Source organism: Bombina bombina, chromosome 2, assembly GCF_027579735.1.
Source record: "Bombina bombina isolate aBomBom1 chromosome 2, aBomBom1.pri, whole genome shotgun sequence".
In the NCBI taxonomy this organism is placed as follows: domain Eukaryota; kingdom Metazoa; phylum Chordata; class Amphibia; order Anura; family Bombinatoridae; genus Bombina; species Bombina bombina.
In genome coordinates, this window is record NC_069500.1 from 790,186,341 (window position 1) to 790,208,902 (window position 22,562).

Here is a 22,562-nt window from a genome sequence, read left to right on the forward strand (position 1 = left end):
GCGTTCTAACTAGTAAAAGTATTAACCCCTAAATCCGCCAACCTAACATCGCAAACTACCTAATAAATGTATTAACCCTAATCCGCCATTAACCCACATTGCAAAGTACCTATTAAAACTATTAACCCCTAATTCGCCATTAACCCACATCGCAACAAACCTTATAAATCTATTAACCCCTAATCCGCCAAACCCACATAACGCAATAATCCTAATAAAACTATTACCCCTTAAACCGCCAAACCCACACAACACAATAATCCAAATAAAACTATTAACCTCTAATCTGCCAAACCCCCACAAGGCAAGTACCCTAGTTAACCTATTAACCCCTAATCCGCAAAAACCCCACAATGCAAATAACTCATTTAATTACTAAGCCCCCTAAACTAACACCCACTAAATTAACCCCAAATTACATAAAATAATAAAATACTAAATTATAATTAAAATAAAAAATAAAAAAATCCTAACTGTACTTAAAATCAGCAAATAGGATTTCAGTAGCTCTCATCCTATTGGCTGAAGAATCAAATCAGCCAATAGGAATGCAAGGGACTCCATATTTAAATGCGTACCTTGAATTCACTATTCAGTGTATGGTGGCGATCGTACGAAGAGGATCCTCCACACTCCATGGCTCCGCGGTCAATGGTCCTGCTCCGCGCTCATCTCCGCTCCGATTCAGCTTGGTCCTGAATGAAGAAGGAAATGGTCCCTGCTTGAAAGAAGATGTCAGCCGCTTGGAAGAAGACTTCACCGCCTGGAACAGGACCTTCTCCGCTGGACTTCAGGAAGTGCCGTAATTCGGATAAACTAGCGATGTCCAGAAATGAGCGTAAATACAAATTTCTGGAGTCGCCAGTGATTTACGGCACTTTAGAAACTGCCGGCAATGCCGGCACCTAAGAAAAAAATAAAAAATAAATCAAATCTCCCGTAAAAGTCTTACCCGCCTCCCAAAAATAAACCCGACACGTAAAACCCCTATATCCGCAATCCCCCCACATCGCAACTAATAATAAATGTATTAACCCCTAAATGACAACCCCCCACAACGCAATATGCCTATTAAAACTATTAACCCATAATCCGCCTTTAATCCACATCGCAACAAACCTTATAAATCTATTAACCCCTAATCTGCCAAACCCACATAACGCAATAATCCTAATAAAACTATTACCCCTTAAACCGCCAAAACCACACAACACAATAATCCTAATAAAACTATTAACCCCTAATCTGCCAAACCCCCACAACGCAAGTACCCTAGTTAACCTATTAAGCCCTAATCCGCAAAAACCCCACAATGCAAATAACTCATTTAATTACTAAGCCCCCTAACCTAACACCCACTAAATTAACCCCACATTACATAAAATAATAAAATACTAAATTATAATTAAAATAAAAAATCCTAACTGTACTTAAAATCAGCAAATAGGATTTCAGTAGCTCTTATCCTATTGGCTGACTTGAATTTGAAGAATCAAATCAGCCAATAGGAATGCAAGGGAAGCCATATTTAAACGCGTACCTTGAATTCACTATTCAGTGTATGGTGGCGATCGTACGAAGAGGATCCTCCACGCTCCATGGCTCCGTGGTCGACGGTCCTGCTCCGCGCTCATCTCCGCTCCGAATCGGCTTGGTCCTGGATGAAGAAGGAAATGGTCCCCGCTTGAAAGAAGATATCAGCCGCTTGGAAGAAGACTTCACCCCCTGGAACAGGACCTTCTCCGCTGGACTTCAGGAACGGTGAGTACCTATTTGGGGGTTAGACTTAGGTTTTTTTTTGTTTTTGTTTTTTTTAGATTAGGGTTTTATTGGGCACTCTTTAAAAAGCTGAATGCCTTTTTAAGGGCAATTAAAGAGTTGAATGTCCTTTTAAGGGCAATGCCCACACAAATGCCCCTTTAGGGGCAATGGGCAGTTTAGGATTTTTTAGTGCTATTTTTTTTTTATTTTGGGGGGTTTGTTGGGTGGTGGGTTTTACTGTTAGAGGGGGGACTTAGTATTTGTTAAGGTAAAAGAGCTGTTTAACTTAGGGCAATGTACTAAAAAAGGCCCTTTTATGGGCTATTGGTAGTTTAGTATTAGATAAGGGGGTGTTTTTATTTTGGGGGGGCTTTTTTATTTTCATAGGGATTAGGTTTAATTTTTTTTATTTTTGATAATTTGGTTTATTATTTTATGTGATGTTAGACTTTTTTTTATTTTTAAGCAATGTTAGCTTTTTTATTTTAATTGTAACTTAGTATTTTTTAATTTAGGTAATTGGGGTTAAGTTAGGGGGTGTTAGGTTTAGGGGCTTAGTAATTTAATTAGTTATTTGTGTTGAGGGGGTTTGGCAGATTAGGGGTTAATAGATTTATTAGGATTATTGTGTTATATGGGTTTGGCGGATTAGGGGTTAATAGTTTTATTAGGTTTATTGCATTTTGGGTTAATGGCGAATTAGGGGTTAATAGTTTTATTAGGTTTATTGCATTGTGAGTTAATGGCAGATTAGGGGTTAATAGTTTTATTAGGTTTATTGCGATGTGGGTTAATAGCGGATTAGGGGTTAATATATTTTATTAGTTATTGCGGTGGGGGTTGGCGGTTGACAGGTAGAAAGATATTGCACATGCTTTAGATGTTAGTTAATATTTTCAGGCCATTACGGGAGTTACGGTGCTCACATTTTCCGTGCAAGGCTTGCTGCGCCTGCCTATGTGTGGCGAGGTGAAAATGGAGTAAAATGTCTCCATTTTCGCAACTTAAATCCTTGCACTGAATATATGATCCAGAATTGCGACGCGGTTCTATGTTAGCTTATGGGAGTAAAAATTGCGATGTGTGAAATATACATGCGCCGCATTTATATGTGGTGCCGTATATATGTGATACCAAAACTGCTAAAAAACGGCGTCTTGCCCTAAACCTTTATTTTTCTTACATTTTTCACTTAATTTTTTGTCATTTACAATATTATTATTGACATATTTAGCAATTTTTAAGTGTGTATTTGCATTCCTCAAATGATCACATAAATCAGAACTTGAATGTCTATACTTTTTCTTTTTTTTACTATTTCTATACATTTTTGGTTTGAGCAAAAGCTGTATTTATCAAAAATGATTTGAAACTGAATAAATATACACATAGGATAACAGAAGAGGAAAAAATTAAGAGAGAAATCTTAGAATAAGAGGTCATGTTGTAAAGCAGGAGGAAAAGTTGCACTTGACTATGGAAACAAATCCATTGAAACAGAATATGACATTTATTTGGAATATTGCATTGTACTGTGTAAATATTGCAGAAGATAAAGCAGTTTAGGTTGACACCTGCAAGTTTTAAATATGCTGAAATGCTGCACCCCATTTCAGTTTCAGTAGAATATCAGCACTTGCTAGAAACATTTAGGGGGCAATGTGCTTTCTGAATTTAAAGGGACATTCTGATCATTATTGAAATGCACATGAATGCAAAGTACTGGTTCTTTGACACAAATATATGTTTAAATGCAAGTGCATGGGGCATAAGGACATAAGCTCTGACACTGCACACTGAAATGTATCACTGAAACAGTGATTCATTTTAAAGGGCCAGTATACAATCTGAGATTGTAATATAAAATGTTTGATTATAAAACAAGTTTGCAAAATACTTTTATTGTTATGTTGCTCTATTTTCCTGTAATATGAGTCTTCTGGTCTGGCAAGTTTCTAAAAGATGTCCCGTCAGTATTGCTAGACCACCCAGGGATTATTTTAAAGGCAATAGTTACTTTGGGAACTGTGTATCTCAATAAAGGGACATGAATCCCAAATGTTTTCTTTCATGATTCAGACAGAGCATACAATATAAAAAAATTCCAATTTACTTATATTATAATTTTTGCTTCATTCTCTTGAAATCCTTTATTAAAAGATCAGCAATGCATTACTAGGAGCTAGCTCAGCAGGTGAACCAATGATAAGAGATATATATGTTCGACCACCAATCAGCAGCAGCCCTGAGCCTACCTATATATGCTTTTCAACAAAGGATACCAAGAGGAATGAAGCAAATTATATAACAGAAGTATATTGGAAAGTTTTTTTAAATTGAAAGGATTGTAATCTACCACATTATAACCAATGCTACTCCAGTAACACGTCTAAATTGGTTCATCCAAATAGGGCAAATGGTGGGTGGCATTTGACTTTTGTCAGGTGATAATTAATAACAATGCATTCCAAACCTTTTCAAACTCACCCAGTATGTTACTTCAAAACTGCACAAAACGTATTTTAATAGCAAGGTATTACAATCCTGTGCATTTCAATTATGACTATAACGTCCCTTTAACAAGGCAAATTTGAATGGTATATAGTTAAAGCTATTTATTCTGAGTTGTTTTTATTTCGGAGACTGGCTGTCTGCTTTCCTAAATGGACCTACATGACATCACTATACTAAATGCTTTGCATCTGTATAATATTTATTTGCATTATTTCTTAATCTGCTAAATAGTGCTGTATATAGAGAGGAATGTATTTGAAACCATTTCCTAATGGCACACAGCTAAAATATTTTCTAATAGTGATGTTCTAAAGGAATGAAAAATGAAATATATTACAAAAAAAAGTTTCCTTTATTCACAGTGAACCAGCACCTGATGTTTAATTTTAGCATTGTCTTGTTCTATATTTTCTAACATTTATCAGGGGCTAGATTACAATTTGGCTGTATGCACAATGACAATAATATTGACACAAAAGTCTTATGGCAATATGCTATCTTCCTTACTGACAAATAAGCTGATGATATTTGGAGCCGATAGGATTTTGGATAGTTGGCTGTGCACATAATATTCTACAGACTGCTCCTTATCCTAAGCAAGAATGTCTTAACTATGTTAAGACACCTGGTGTTCTTGCAAAAAAGCCAATTCTTGAATATTATTTCCCAGTGGGGAAATACCTCTTGTTTTTTTATACCTAATCTGGTGCCAGCAGATTTCAACAGTCCTCTGTTTCTTATTTATTAACTGATCTCCATGTTATTATTTTCCGGTTTTTATAATCCTAGATATAAACAGGATTTGAAGAAAACAGCTATACTAACTCCCAGGGCAAGTCATTTAAAAAATATATTTTTATATTGTTTATGCCTCATATGAAGTTGCTGAAACTATTATAAAGTTATTATTTCTTGCCCAGCAACACTTGAAAAAGGACTGTGTATTAAAATGAGTTCATTTGCTCTTTTAAGCAACTGAGGCATTTTCTGTTCCAATACATATAAAAGTATGAACATACAACTGATTAAGTTCTCTAGAGAGAGGGGTTAATACTACCTGGGACCAGAAGGATTTAATGGATGCAAAGTAAAATATAGACATTTCCAGATATAGACATCATACATTTAATATTCATTTAAACTGAGGAATTTCTCAATGTAATGCCTCCTAAAATCCCTTTTCCTCTTCTTCACCTGCTCTTACTTTATAAACATTCACTCTGTATAACAGCTTCTGTAAAGTTTTCTGGCTGCAGGATTTTTTTTTTATTTCAGTAGATAATGCTCTATGAAATTCTTCTATAACCACATCATTTTAATACAAAATATCTGTACTTGCCTTCTTTATTAACTGTTTATGATTAACTCTCAATTAGTCCTCTACACAAAGGCATATTCTGATGTAGAAAGGACGTGATATAATTTGTTAGCACTACTGATTCACAAAGCACTGCAGCTCGTGACACAGTCAATAGATGGTGGCAGCATGTGAGGGATGATTTTCATTGGCTCTTTAGCCATGTACTACCTATGGGTTCAGCCTGTTTGCAAGGGTTAAACAAATAGGCGGAGTTTATGTTGGTAGTGTTCATTTTTTTTAATGTTTATTCATATTTATTAAATGTTCAAAATACAATAAACACTGTGGGCCAGATTACGAATGAAGCTCAAATATTTGCACACGGGCGATAAGGGGTTTATCGCGGATGTTTGCACTCATTGTGCTTATCACTCGTATTATGAGTTGAAAGTAAATGCGATCACTTCAGCGCAATTGCAATTTACGCTAGAATTATTATTGTGACTTCAGAGCTCTGGTTTACTGTTTTGCAAATCTAAAAAGTTGCACAAAACTCATCAAAAATACATTAAAAAGTCCAGTTACACTCATAATAACACCATCTAATAAAAATGTTATAAAGGCTTGTTGCACGGGTTTTTGGTTATTGGGTGCACCTATGTGATAATTCCTTTAACACCACATTGAGATTAGTAATCAAGCATTGTTGTAGTTGAATCCAAGTACAAGATGATTTACACGGAGGAACAAGGGATATAAGCAACCAAATTATCATATAACAATCCACACAACCGAGATATAATTGTAAAAGCACATGTATTTAAAAACTTACAATTTTAATTATATCCCTTGTTCCTTGAATCTTGTTGCACGGGGTTTTGGTTCTTGGGTGCACCTATGTGATCATTCCTTTAACACCACATTGAGATTAGTAATCAAGCACTTTTGTAGTTGAATCCCAGTACAAGAGAATTTACACGGAGGACATACGCTTAACACTCTAAACATATCGAGGAGTGAGCTTACTGGACGGCTGTAAGGTCCAGAATGCGCATATAGCACTTTGGTAGTGCTAGGTGACTTGTGAGTACCATTTTTTATCACAGATTTCACACGGAATTTACAGAAATACTACACCATATGGGCGCCTTTTTCTTCTTTCCTGTCTAGATATCATCTGTGGATGTGACGCCACGGTCTTTTCGGAAACTAGGCTGCCAGACGACCCCCCACCTTTGTTTTGGGATGGATTGTTTATGTAGTATCATTCTAAAAGACGATATATACTGTACTGGGTTTGAGTATTCCCCAACTGGGAGCGCATCTACAACGAACTTTCTAGTTTGTTTTTGTATGTAGAATATATGTACTGTATATATGTGTACTTATGTATTTATGTATTTATATGTGTATATATGTATTTACAGATATATATATATATATATATACACATATAAACACATAAATACGTATGTACACGCATAAGATATATATATATATATATATATATATATATATATATATGTGCACTGGAGCCCTTTGAAGTTAAGTAGTTGAAAACATGTAAAAGCATATTTATGCAATATTCATATATAATTAAGGGTTTAACTATGTATTTAGTGTAAATATTTCACATTCTGAAGTTCTGCATAGTACTTTTAAATATATATATATATATATATATATATATACATATACAGTATATATATATATATATATATATATATATATATATTGTACCAAAAAAAACATCAGATATATGTAGAAATATTTATTTATGAATAAATAGAAGATATTCTTGTATGTGAAGAACATTAGAATGTGAAAAACTCATATTTTAATGTATGGTTAGAGCACATGAGACTATGCATCGGGTTTGCACGAGAGTAGGGTGTTAGGTTTTTTTCTGGGGAGACTTTTATGGGGGAATACATTATAGGGCACACAATATTCAAAGTTCGGGTTTTTGCGCTCGTTAGGTTAGAGTGCAAGCAAAACAGTTTACATTTAACTAATAATATGATCGCAACAAAATGACAGCAAAAAGCTTAATCTAGCGCAGTTAGCGCTCCACTTATAATCTAGCCCTGTATCAACTGAGTACAAGAAAAAGTCAACATATAGGGGCCGATTTATCATAGTGCAAGGAGGACATGATCCGCTGTATGCACATCGATAAATGCTTGTGCAATGCCGCCCCCTGCACATTCGTGGCCAATCGGTCGCTAGCAGGGGGTGTCAATCAACCCGATCATATCCGATCAAGCTGACTGCTGTCCGGCACCTCAGAGGTGGCAGACGAGTTATGGAGCAGCGGTCTTAAGACCTCTTCTTCTTAACTCCTGTTTCAGGTAAGCCAGAAGGCTCGCGCGGAAACATATGCCTACAGGGCTTGATAAATCTGCCCCATAGACTAATCAAGCTAATATAACTTGTGCTGTTTTTGTTCCAGAGATAACACTAATAAGATGTAAATTTAAGAGATTCAAACAAAGTTACATAGATGAAGTATGACCAAATGGTAGTGTTAATTTTAAATCATAAAGCAGTAATTATTTATCTGGAGTGGTGGTATCACTTCCATTCATAGGGGCCGATTTATTATTCCCTGAATGCACCTGTTTCCGCGCGAGCCTTCAGGCTCGCCGTAAACTGGAGTTAAGAAGCAACGGTCTTAAGACCGCTGCTCCTTAACTCATCCGCCACCTCTGAGGCAGTGCACAGCAGTCAGCCCGATCAGATACGATTGGGTTGATTGACACTTCCTGCTTGCGGCCGATTGGCCGCGAATATGCAGGGTGCGGCATTGCACAAGCATTTCACTAGAAATGCTTGTGCAATGATAAATGCCAACAGCATATGCTGTCAACATTTATCGATGTCCGCCCGCACATTAGTAAACCGGCCCCTTATACTCAGTTTAAATTCTTCCTAATTTAATTTCACAACTGCACTAAATATTTTTAATGTATTAAGCAAAACCCTATTCATATTTTTGTTTTATATCCAGCAACTTTGTAATTATTTTAAAGGAAAACTAGCTGCTCAGAGTATTTTGCTTAGCAAGTCTAACAAGATGGTGTAACCATCCTTCACCTGTGATCAACTCAGCAGCAATACACATGCACATATATATTTTAATATGTACTCAGCTAATAAATGTAATTTATTGCAGACATATTTATTTAATATATTCTGTTTCATACTCTTAAGCAATACATTTATATAATTATAAATTATTTCTTTAATATATATTTAGTATACTAAATTATCATATTTATATGTACGTTTTTGATTATTGAATATGTGTGTGTTATACATGATTTCACATTTTTAACTATTAGTAGTAAAGGCCGCATAAGACAAGCCAAAAGCTTTTAATGAGCTCAGTGTGAACAGGGGGTAAAAAAATAAGCTTTTCACATTAGTAGTTTGGCAAGTGCAAAATGAAAATCTGACAGGTTTGTAAGGAGTTGATATGTGTTAAATATTTTGACAGTCAGATTAAAGACTATTGACTTTGTTGAAAGAGAATTGGCAACATTGTAAACGTTGCCTTAAGGGACAGTCAACACAAAAATTGTTATTGTTTAAAAAAGAGAGATAACCCTTTACTACCCATTCCTCAGCTTTGCACAACCATCATTGTTATATTAACATACTTTATAACATTTAAATCTATGCATTTCTGTCTGTTTCTAAGACACTAAAGACAGCCCCTTGATCACATGCTTTTTTTATTTGCTTTTCACAACAGGGGAGTTTATGTGACCCATATAGATGACATTGTGCTCACGCCCGTGGGTTGTGTACAATACAGCACTAACTGGCTTAAATGCAAGTCAATAGATAATACATAAAATGTCATGTGATCAGGGGGCTGTCAGAAGAATAGGTAATAAAGGAATTATCTATCTTTTTTAAACAATGAAACATTTTGAGTTGACTGTCCCTTTAGCTGGCTATGGTAAGAAATAGAAAAATGACATAAATGGGCTGGGCTTTCTCTATCTTCTGTTCCCCCCCTACTAGGATATTGGTTTCTGCTGCTGCTGCCTGAAATTTAGGTTGTGGTTTCAATAAGCAAATAAAAAACTATAGGTAAAGGAACTATTTGAAAATAATTTAATACAACCCAGAAGGTAATATGGATTATTGAGAGCACATTAAAGGGGATTTTTTTTTACAGAGCAATGAGAAAATGTTACACTACAATGTCTCTTTAAAGGAAAATTAAGGTTATTTATTTTTCTTTGATGAATTTAAAAGTGAGCAATTTAAAAAGTATTTAAAAAATGATCACATTTTTTGTTCTTTGAAAACAGACATTCCTCTGCTGCTCATGAGGAACCACAATCCTTTAACGTTTCTCTGCAGTTTCTGCTTTTGAAAACTTTTATAAAACATATTCTTGGAACAATATAATAGTACCTATTTTGTAAAGACTGTATTTGTCTTATGTGTTATACAGAGAGGATCACAGGAGTATGTGACCCGAAGAGTGGTGAGCAAAACTCTACATTACGAAGGGAGCTGAAACAGTTCTTTGGATGGGTCAAGAAACACGCCTATGGCTGCTCCAATCTCAGCATTAAGTTGTATGACCAATGGAGGGTCTGGCTGCAGAAATCACACAAAACACGGAACCAGGTAGGTAAGGCACTCTTTATTATTCTCTTCCTTTATATTAGTTATTTGTACTAAAGCTAAATAGGTGTCCATCAGTATCTCTAAGGTGTAGGCCTTCATTCCAATCCCTCAAAAACCATTGTATGGCTGCTCTGGTGAATTGCAGCTTCCTCTTCAATACCGTTCCAATCCATTAGAAGAGGTAAAGTAAAGTTTGGTGAAGTCAACCGCTTGAATAAGTAAATTATATAAGAGTAAAGCCTAGTTAAAAAAAGAGTAATTATAAGAAAAGTTAATCTTACAATCTTTTTTTGTAATAATTTGACTGACATTCACAGAAGCAAAGGATATGCAGCCAAAATGAATGTTTAGCAAGGCAGATAATTAATTCAATATTGATGATGACCTAATTGCAATCATAAATTAAAATTCTGATGATTGTATTTAATGTAAGTCCAAGGCTCAAAGATTAGTATATTTCATCAACTTTTTTTTTAAAACCAAAAAAAAGATCATATTTATTAATTTGCTAAAAACATTGGGGGGGGGGGGGATTTTTAACAGCCATATTTTGGAAAAATGGATTGTAAAAGGGAAGCTGCAGAATATGGAAAGTTCAGATAGTTTCTAAATAGGTTACAGTGAATTAAAAGATGAAAGGAATCTGCACAATAGATTGTTGTATAGCGTATCTACACATTTTTTGCACAGTAAAGCAGAGAATTCTGGGTAAGAATATACAAATGAGCTCTACAAGGCCTAATATTTTCTCTTCAAATATCTGTTTTAAACAGAGATCCCTTATGTCAGTGCAATACTGCTCTAGGCAGCTTCTAAGCATAGCAGGTATTGAAGGATACCATAAGCACATGATAGGTTTCTGCTGGCTACACAGTAAAGTTGGTGTGGGGCAGTGCTTTCCAAACTGTGTGTTGTGACACATTAGTGTGTCGGCGGCAGTGTGTAGGTGTGTCCCTGCTTCAGCACAATTTTTTTTTTTATTATTTCTTTTAAAAAAATGTTTTGGGTTTCCGAGTTCTGACTTTCCGCCTGCCTGCTATGCATATCACGTGGTTGACATGTGATTGATACCTAGTGGGTCACAGATCATCTTAATCTATTGGCGCAGCTTAACGGAAACTGAAACTATTCCCATTGGTGGCTTTGGCGGCACATTGGCTTCTGACTGTACGTGTAGTCTCCTCAATCTGCATGTGTAGTCAGTGAGTGGGACAGCAGTGTGTTTGCAGCGCGGGCAATAGTCAGTCGGACTCGCAGAGCTCAGAGGGCAGCAGCATAAATGCTGAGCTGAAGTCAGAAGTCAAAGTTTTTTTTTTTTTTGCAGCTAGCTCCCAGTAGTGCATTGCTGCTCCTGCTCTTGATATATGGATAGGAAGTGGAAGCTTAAAAATGCTTGATGATGAAATGTGAGTGTCTTTACCTAATATTACACCAAATATTCAGAAACTATGTTCATCCCATAACCTCATACATCCCATTAAAATAGTAAGTAGCTATTGGTGTTATTAAACTTTTTTTTTTAATTCTTGCACATACCTACTGTTACTTGTAAATACATTTAGTTATTATTTAATTTATGTATGTGTTCGTATCTCTTAAAACAAGTTAGTTTAACCTCCTGTTTGCTAGTACAACTGAATTACTGTGTCGCAAAATGATGTAGGTCTAAAACGTGCCACCAACATGAAAAGTTTGGAAAAAAAAAAAAGTCTTCACTGTGAGTGCAGTGACACAAAGTAGCCCACTTTATAGCCTAGTTGCACACAGGAAACCTGAACTGCCAGTGTTTCTTACTGAAACAGATGAAAAGATGATACTGTGTAAGGTACCTCACCTTTTTACTTCTAATATCTATTTTAAACACCGATTTCACTTAAGTCCAGATATCAAGTGAAAAGCGGCTTGCATAAATATATATGCTTCAAGGCTGTTACTGTGTCATATATACAAATGAAAAGCTTGGTAAGTGAGTTTTTGCAGAGTTTTCAGATGGATTGGAATGGCTTTGAATTTAAAAACCCTTCACACAGTAAATTGGATTAATTGGAATGGCGGCCAAATTTAGCATAAAGGGCTACATTCATTGCAGTTAGAATGTTTGATTCAGGGTTGGATCACTCTGGCCCATGTGTTATTTTAGGAAATATAAGCAGCAGAAGTTTCACTCATTTGTAATATGTTTCCCACTGCAGTAAATGTGGCATTAAATGTCCACTTACGATCTTCATTGGATAAAAGCCATTTGGGTTTTTTGAGGTATTTAAGCCTAGATGTCCCACACTGAACAAAGTGATGAATGATTGGCAGTCATTTCTTGGTTAGGATCATGTGCATTTATAGGCTAGGATATTAGTCATTATATAGCCAATAATATGATACTATTATTGATTTTATTATTGACATTTTGCTGGGAAAATAGCACTTAACATAAAAGCTCAACCAAACATTCTGAGACAGTTGGGATATAGTTAAAATGCCAATATATTTTTAATATAGTTAAAGAGACAGTCTACTTCACATTTGTTATTGTTTAAAAATATAGATAATCCCTTTATTATCCATTCCCCAGTTTTGCATAACCAACATTGTTATATTAATACACTTTTTACCTCTGTGCTTACCTTGTATAAAACCTCTGCAGACTGCCCCCTTATCTCAGTTCCTTTTGCAAACTTGCATTCAACTAATTTGTGCTGAGTTATTCATAACCATAATGTTATCTATATGGCACACATGAATTAGCGTTGTCTAGCTATGAAAAGTTAATAACATGCACTGGGATAAGTGGCGGCCTTCAATGGTTTAAAAATCCGCCTATGGTTTAGCCTTCAAAAAAGAATGCCAAGAGTACAAAGCAAATTTGATGATAAAAGTAAATTGGAAAGTTGTTTAAAATTACATATCTGAATCATGAAAGTTTAATTTTAACTAGACTGTCCCTTTAAACATGTCAAAGCAATGGCATGGGATTAAATTTAAAGCTGAAACCTAATCAAAATCCCTTTGATTGTTGCTGTGGCAACATTGTAAACTAATATTCTTATGCAACAAAATGTTGCACATTGTTTCATCTGCAAACTTTTGCAAGGCTACATGTATACATACATTTCAAGTATTTTACAGTATGATTTAAAAGGACTTCCCCATACAATTTGCAATTGCCCATAGTGGGGAAAAAGCATTGCAATATACTTTCATGAATTATTTTTCCTGTTTTTCTTTTAATTTAAAGTTTTGAAATTTTAGTTTTCCACTCCCCAAGTGAGACTGAAGTGCAATCCATGGAATAGAAAACCGTGGCCTTTCTACCTGCTGCGTAGTAATTAACTTGATCAGTTCAGGATCTGCCTATAATTTTACCACAGCAAGGGGTATCTCCAAGAATTCAGTACAATACAAATGTTGCTAACAAAATTTACATTTTAACCATTACTTTTGTATGCAAATCTATAGCAATGTAGTGATTCATTTCTGGTGCATAGATAAAAATGACTTTAATGACCCTTTAAGTGGACGATTTATCAAAGGCTTCGCAAGCCTTTCGACCCACTATGGCTGCAGGTTCTTACAAGAGAACCTGCATGCCGTATTTAACAAGCAGCGGTCATTAGACTGCTGCTTCCCTAATCTTTCACCACCTCTAAAGTGGCGAAATTCAAACTCCGTGGTCTAGTCCAACCGGGGAGATTGACAGCTCCTGCCCACGTATCATTGGCTGTTCACAGACAAGGGGTGGGATTGCACGCAAGTGCAAAATAGCGCTCGTGTGCAATGTTGAATTCCACCAGGGGAATACAGCCCACCAGAGGCGAGCTGCTGCGGACAGGGGCACGCATGTGTGCCCCTGTTCGCCTCAGCTTGATAAATCGCCCCCTAAGTCTTGTTATAGGACATTGTCTAAATTGGCAATCACTATGCTATAAAGAGCCCCTCTGACACCCCCAAAGTTTTCAAAAGACTTTTAATACTTATGTGTGATATATAGTAAAAAAAAAAAAAAAATTCACCCCCCACCACACAATGGATTTAAAGAATGTGTAGGTATATTGTGGAGAAAATAAACCATATACATGTTGGCGAGTAAAAATAGATCATGGTTTCTAGCTTCATATATTTTATATTTAATATGTAATATTAATAAAAGTGTTTAAACATTGATTTTAAAGGATATATTATATGATCAGGTGTTGGACTGGGAAGGGTTCAAAGGTATATATGTATGTATACAGTATATATACACAGGGTGTGTGTATATGTGTGTATGTGAGCACTTATACACATGCAAACACATACATAGACACTGAACATTTCTTGTTTTATTGTCCTTCACTCCCTAGAGAGGCAAAAAGGAAAATCAAATTTTGCTTGAAATTGCTTCGATAATCTCCTCATGATATCTTATGCTGAAATATAGTAGCTGCTTTCCATGAGATTGCTCTTGAGGTGTGAGCGTGCACGTATGTTGAACATTGTAACATTTTTATACACATCTTTACATATAGTGCTCAAGACACGTGCTCCAGAATCAACCTCAGTAACTGTACGATTTTGGCTAATCACAACTGTATATTATTTTTCTAATTAAATAAAGAAATCATAATTAGATGAATTTAAAGATATACGTCACTATAAATAATTCATTATTCAGACAGATTGAGTTGTTTTAAGAGAATTTTCCGTTTACTTCTAAAATCAAATTGCTCTTGTTTTTCTTTGCTAAAAAGACATACGTAGGTTGACTTTGGAGCAGCAATGTACAATTGAGAGTTAGCTGGTGATTGGTGGCACTGGCTACTCACATATGCCTCTTATAATTGGCTCATCAGATTACTTCAGTTAGGTCCCAGTAGTGCATTAGTTGTTTGGAGCTGATATTAAAGGGACATAAAACCCCACATTTTCCCACACAGATTTCCAATTTACTTCTATTATCAAATTTTCTTTATCCCCTTAGTATCCTTTGTAGAAAAGCAGGAACGTAAGCTCAGGAGTGTGCATGTGTCAAGGTGCATGGCAGCAGATTTGCAAGAATGTTATCCATTTACTAAAGCACTAGATGGCAGCACACTTTCCTGCCCTTTCGTGCTCCAGACATGTGCACGCTACCTACTAGGTACCTAGGTATCGCTTCAACAAAGAATATCATTAAAACAAAGCAAATTTGATAGTAGAAATAAATTGGAAACTTTTTTTTTTCAAATTGTATGCTCCGTCTGAATAACAAAGGAAAAATGCTGTGTTTCATGCCCCTTTAACTATTGTCTTAGGCCCTTTGGAGGAGTTAAACACATAGGTATATGCAAACAGCTGTGGAATATTAAAATGCTCTAACAGATCATTTTCATTTTGCACATTCATGTTCCTTTAGGTTTTTAGTGTCAGAATATTTCACTTTGGCCTTTTACTATCAGTAACCTTGAAATGTTTCCACACAGCATGACTTTGCTACAAACTATTAATGACATTTTAAAACACAATATAAAAAAATTAAATGATTATCAATTCATATTTTCAGATCCATGAGAACAGTTGTTACTGGTCGTTTTTGAAATGACTTCTAAATTGAACTACTAAGTTACTATGAACTGCGAGGTTTTAGAAACCCTTTTGGGACAGTACGTCGAAATAAAAGCTAAAAGTCTATATAGTTTATATAGTTTTATGACTTGAAGGATAATGTCATATTTACAAAACTGATTCCTATACCTTTGTTTGTTGCTGTGGGAACCAGATGTTATGCCAAATTCGTTGAATTATTGCTGGCGAGAAGTGCCGTTTATGGTTGTGGGAGAGCTATTTCACCTTTTAAAAATGTCTTGTGTATTTTCCTTTCAGATTTCTGATACATACCATGTCCTAATTGCTGCCTATAAACACACAAGGCCCTCTCTGAGATGAATACCCCATAATATATGTGCTTTTATAAGACCATAAAGCGTTGTGTTACAGGGATGTTAAGCAGTTGCACAATAAGCTGTATTTATATAATTCTCTTTTCAGAGTTTAAAGGTGCCATCACACGTCGTTGGCAAAAAAAAAAAACCAACATAGCTTTGTAAAGAATTTAAAGAAACACAATTTGACCGCTGTTTCTGGAGGTTTTTTTTGTAATATACAGAACTGTAAATAGGAGGTTTAGTAGAGCTGATATTTGTATTTATTAAAATAAATGAATAAATATAAATCCAACATAGTTTATAAAAGTATTATTTATTATTATCTGTAATCATCTATAAAGCAGCAACATGTTTTGCAGTACTACGTCGATGAGAATGATAATGAACTAATTAAAGGGACATTAAATACTAAGGGCTAGATTACAAGTGGAGCGCTAAATTATTGCGCTCCCGCAAAAGTGCAAATTTGCCTGTTTGCAGGAGCGCAATAATTAACCAGCCATTACAAATGGCTGGTTATTGCTACCGCGATCTCTCTGGTTAATTTTCTCAAAGTGCTCCAAATGCCCACAAAATAGAGGGCATTGTAGTTTTTTATTAAAGAAAAAAAGTAGCATTTTTTTAAACAAAACAAAACTGCACTATGCAGTTTTGGGGCTATAAAGATAGTGGGTGTGGGCTGTTAGAAAAAAAATGGCACTGAAGAGTGCCTCTACATTGCGGTCTATGGGGAACTTTGTGTTCACATAGACCGCAATGTTAATATATATGTATATGATTATATACATATATATTCATATGTTAATATGTGTATATGCACATATAAACACATAAATATATATATAAATATATATACATATATATTTAAAATTTCTGCCCATCGCTGCGCAGACAGCTTCAAAATGAGGCTCCCATAGGAGCCTATAAAAGCACGCTTTCGTAAGCGCAATTCTTTCTAGCAATGCGAACGCAAGCTTGTGTTCGCATGGCGATTAACTTGTAATACCAGCGCACATTATCGTGTGCTGGTATTACAAAGTGGATCCCTAATATTGCTTGCATGCAAGCGATATTTAGCGCTCCACTGCAATCTGGCTCTAAATAAATGCTAGATAAAATGATGCATTCAAAGAAAAGAATAGTCTGAGAATAACATGTAGATGTAATTTTTAAAGTTTCATTAATTGTTAAAATATTGACAAAATAAGTGTAACGTTTTAGTGTCTAGAAAACAATGGAAGCTGCCATGTTGTAACTTAGGTTACCTTCTCTGCTGTGGCCAATTATGGACAGTTATAAAAAGGTCACTAGAGTGTGCAGCCAATGGTTGTGTGGAATATAACAGTGTTCTGCACTTCCATTTCTAACAGAAACTGAAAAGCTCACAATTTCAGAATGGAATTACAGGAAAAGGGGACAAAATAAACAATGAAAGTATATTGCAGAGTTTTGTTTATATATATGATTTATCATTTTATATTAATATCTCAAAGTGTTTAATGTCCATTTAAGTAAGGCCCTTCCCATGAATAAAAATTAACATTTAATATTTGCTGCAGTTTAATTTGTATTTATTTTAACTATTTACTATAACTCCTATTTGACATACACAATTAATTAATCTACTCTACAATTTGTTTTGTGTTAATATTCCAATTCTGACAATACACAAGTAATTGAATCTGTTAGCACATCCTCAGATAGACATCATTGATAAATATTGCAAGTGCAACATCTGAATTTACAATGTCTGAATACAGGCCAATAAGAGATCTAGAGTTACTTTACTGTTCTCTTCTTTAAAAATAAAATCCCATTTAAAGGGGATAGAAAGGACAAAATTAAAATATGCATTTCAGTTTTAAATAGAAGCATTTTTTCAATATTCTTCCATTAGCAAAGATGCTTCTAGTAAAAGTTCTTACTGGTTTTCAGCAGCGTACGCACATATAGATACAAAAAAGTGAATTATATAATAAAAGTAAATTGAAAGTTGTTTAAAATTGCATGCTCTGTCTGAGTCATAAAAGAAAAATGTTGGCTTTACTGTCCCTTTAAAGTGATTGTAAACCCAAGCGTATAACAAACGTTAGAATTTACCATCACTAAAGATAAACATTAATTTCTGTCATCGTTTCATAAAAAAAAAAAACGCTGTTAAACTCACTCTATCTGTAAGGAAAGTATATCGCTAAATCAGCGCCTCTGACTGCGCACGGCACAGCTCTTTCTTCAATGAGATGACGTTTCCACCTCTAAACCAATAGCCGTGCCTGTCAACTGTCATCCTAGCACGGCTATTGGTCTAGAGGTGGAAACTTCACCCCATTGGAGAAGAGCGCTGTGCCGTGGGCAGCCGGAGGAGCTGATTAAGAGATATACTTTCCTTATAAAGTGAATTTAACACAATTTTTTATGAAACGATGACAGAAACTAATGTTTATTTTTAGTGATGGTAAATCCTAGAGTTTGTTATACGTCTGGGTTTACCATCACTTTAATTGATATTTAAACATATTTTACTGAAATAAGTGAAATGTCATTACAAGTCAACACGTATAAATAACCACTTTCATGGCTTAATTTTCAATAGTGTTAAGAGAGCTTATCTATTCATATATTGTTGTATACATGTTCGTAGAAAGCCGTTATGCTAATCCCATTCATTATCAAAAGGATAATTAAATAAACTGGAAACTTTAATAAACAAGTAGAGCAATCCAAAAATGATGACAAAAATTATTTGAAAAAATAAAAAAATGAGGCTTCCTGTGTCCATGGAATCCTTTTTTAAAGAGACATTGTACTGTAACACTTTCTCCCTTGGAATTAGTACTTAAAGATCCCATTTATCTGCTGGTGTGTAATTGTTTCCAACTAGCTCCTATATTTTTATTTTTTCATTTGAAATAGCTGATGTTGCTTGTTGAAACCCTCCACCTACAGCAAACAATATGAAAGTTGCTATATTCTCTATAGAAAATCTGTGTAAACAAGATTCAGTGGCTGTACTCTAAGTGGGGTGGGAGAGACAGGTACTAAAATGTTAAATTTAAATTTCTCTCGATAAGTATTGTCATTTGTGTATATAGGAGGAGTTAAGATAATGATTATGATTCTTGTGTTTAAAGAGAAAGATAATATAATGGGGTCTTTTTTATTTACTTTTTTTCCCAAGCTCAGCGTATTTAAATAGTTGTGGCTCTAACAAACAAAACTATCTATTTCATATACCAATATGAACCTAAAGGAACAATATCCCATACTTTTAATTCTCAGGTTTTATAACAAGACATTGGAAACACATTAAGGACAAATATGTTTTACAGTATAGTGTCCCTTTAAGGGTGGTGTAGGACGTTTATTTAACAAAATAGTAGCATAGATTTATTATTAACTCAACTGACCAGTGAAAAACACTCTCTAGCTCTGTAATTATATAACTAATGTACTAGTTTTACTCAAATATAAGGTAGCTATCATACGTGCATCAGATATTTAGCACAGCATATGAATTGAGTATTTTCTCAATTGAAAGTAAAAGCGATATAAAAGGTTTATAGTATGCTGGGACTGTACAGCACTGGCATACTGTTGGGTAGCACTGGATGACTTCAGCTTGCTCCCAGTAATACATTGCTGCTCTGGAGCTGACTTTAACTATGTGTTTAGTCCATTTGCAGGCAATAGTGCAATAACAAAGTGCTTTAACATAACAGAGTATTTTCATTTTGTTAATTTATTTCCCTTTAAGTCTCAGGGGCCGATTTATCAAGTTCCGTATAGAGCTTGATGCCCCTGCCAGAAACAGAAGTTATGAAGCAGGGGTTTAAAGATTGCTGCTCCATAACTGGTCCGCCTGCTTGTGCAGTGCCGCCCCCTGCAGATTCATGGCCAATTGGCTGCTAGCAGGGGGTGTCAATCAGCTCGATTGTATAGGATCAAGCAGATTGAAGGCCACAGCCTCACAGCAGGCAGACCAGTTAAGGAGCAGTGGTCTTTAGACCATTCAGCCCTTGTTAAATCTACCCCATAATGTTTATTTGAAAGTGCTCACAGCTACAAACCTTTTGTTAGCATCAATATACAAAACTACTGGTCCCTTCTTAATTGTATCAGGACAATACCTGAGTGTCCTTGTAGACGAACAAAGTTGTAAACCAAACAACAAGGATAACACATAATTTTTTTTACACATAATTATGTGTAATGCTATAATGATTTTAAGAGATATCTGTACATATCCCAAAATCCAAGATAATTCTTAAATCCAAACTTTTTAATTAAGATTAAAAAAAATAAAAAAAAAAAAGATAAAAAATGACTATTTTCCTTGTCTGTAAGACACAATCTTCTCTGCTTGTGTATTTGATTTTGTGTGTGTGTGTGTGTAAAATGCAAACAATAGTCTATATTTAATTAAAACAACTATTACCTTTCTGATTACAGTACTATCTTCCTGCTGGTACTAGGTACACAATAGGATTATTTTTTTTATAAAACTATCTTAACGTATAATCTGTATTATGACATATAACTATTTGCCTAAATGACATAACATATTGTTGTTTGCACTTGATTCCACCCCCTCTCTAAACTGTTCCATTTTAAAGATACACATATTCCAAAATCCAAACTTTTTCCAGTGCCAAGCAGGTTTTCTACCTGTATTTGGAAAATGAAGAGCGAATTAGCTATCTAACTTTGGTGATGTATTCCCCATTTACACAACAATACATCATCACAGAGGCCCTAGCTTTGAAGTCCATCTAAGTGCAAGCAGTTATATGCTTTTATAATTTGTTTATAATATAACAATTATGTATATTAGAAACAGACTCTATTTTAGAGAACTGAGTGAAGTCTGTCCCCATGAGAGTCAGCGTGATTATTTCACTCCATGCCGGCAAGTTTCTGAGAATCAGGCCCAGAGAGATACAAAGAAAAAAAGAGAGATTTAAGAATCAAGAATATTTTCTTATGAACTTTTCAACAGAAGCAGAGTCGCCTTTATTCTCCTGATTAGAGCTTCCAAATTTGCTAAGTGCAATATGTTTTTTGCATTTAGTGAATTCTGCAATATATGATACTTTTCAAAGGACCCCAAGGACAATTATTTCCTGTGATTAATGGTATAGCTTATTCTGCATGACTAATTTACTTACCATGTCACATTAGCTTAACAAAACAAGGAAAGTGACGGCTAAATGTATTTTGTAGCAGGATTTAAAGGAACAGTCTAGTCAAAAATATCTTTCATGATTCAAATAGGGCATGTCATTTTAAACAACTTTCCAATTTACTTTTATCAGCAATTTTGCTTTGTACTCTTGGTATTCTTATTTGAAAGCTAAATCTAGGAGGTTCATATGCTAATTTCTTAGCCGTTGATGGCCACCTCTTATCTGAATGCATTTTGACAGTTATTTTTACAACTAGAGGGCATTAGTTCATGTGTGTCATATAGATAACATTGTGCTCATGCAGTGGAGTTACCTAGGAGTCAACGGTTATTGGCTGAAAAGCAAGTCTATCAAAATAACTGAAATAAGGGGGAAGTCTGCAGAGGCTTAGATAGAAGGTAATCACAGAGGTAAAACGTATATTAGTATAACTGTGTTGGTTATGCAAAATTGGGGAATGGGTAATAAAGGGATTATCTATCTTTTTAAAAAATAAAAATTCTGGTGTAGACTGTCCCTTCAAAAAGGGACAATGGGAAAAAATGACACTCGTCAATGTTATTGTAATGCAGAAGGTAAGGAATTGATTAACCGGCAATTATAATCAAAAGACTAATAAATAGAAAGACAAATATCCCATGTAAACAATTAATAACCCTTTGTGTGCTGCAATCAAATCAAGGTAAATGAATGTACGGATATACAGGTATTAGAAAGAAAAAATGTATTTGGTCTTAAATTTTATGTTGTAATTGTAATTTTGTTTTTAATTAAAACACTTCTCAAAAGAAAGTGACTTGTTTAAATGGGCTTCTTTTATTATCTAAGGCACTCTTAGTTCAAATGTATGCATCTCTGCATGAATTTACAATAATATTTTTTTTTCTCCAATAACAGTACATTAACGTGCAATTTTGGAAAGCTTTAGAGAACATATGATAATGTAATTGCATTTGATTGATAAGGTACTAGTCAAAAATATTTGTAAATTATTAAGAAAAAATACACTTGCATATATTTTTACGAAGTGTATGTGAAAAAAATAAACTTATACAAAGACTTTACAAAGTGTATGGGCTAGCAGAAATCATTATTAAAAGTTTAACCCCTTAAAGGGACAGTCAACTCACAAAATGTTATTCTTTAAAAAGATAGGTAATCCCTTTATTACCCATTTCCCATTTTTGTTCAGAAAACATTGTTATATTAATATACTTTTTACCTCTGTGATTACCTTGTATCAAAGCCTCTACTGAC

The 22,562-nt window shown here is 34.8% G+C and overlaps 1 protein-coding gene across 2 annotated transcripts in view; it reads left to right on the forward strand.

Moving 5' to 3' along the window:
* Positions 1 to 22,562, forward strand: part of CRLF1 (cytokine receptor like factor 1) — a 205,442-nt gene that overhangs the window by 169,607 nt on the left and 13,273 nt on the right. The window contains exon 7 of one of the 2 annotated variants that reach the window (XM_053702969.1): positions 10,047 to 10,229. In XM_053702969.1, coding sequence (XP_053558944.1) covers positions 10,047 to 10,229 — 183 coding nt within the window. The remainder of the gene's footprint in view (positions 1 to 10,046; positions 10,230 to 22,562) is intronic. The other variant, XM_053702968.1, reaches the window with a different exon arrangement.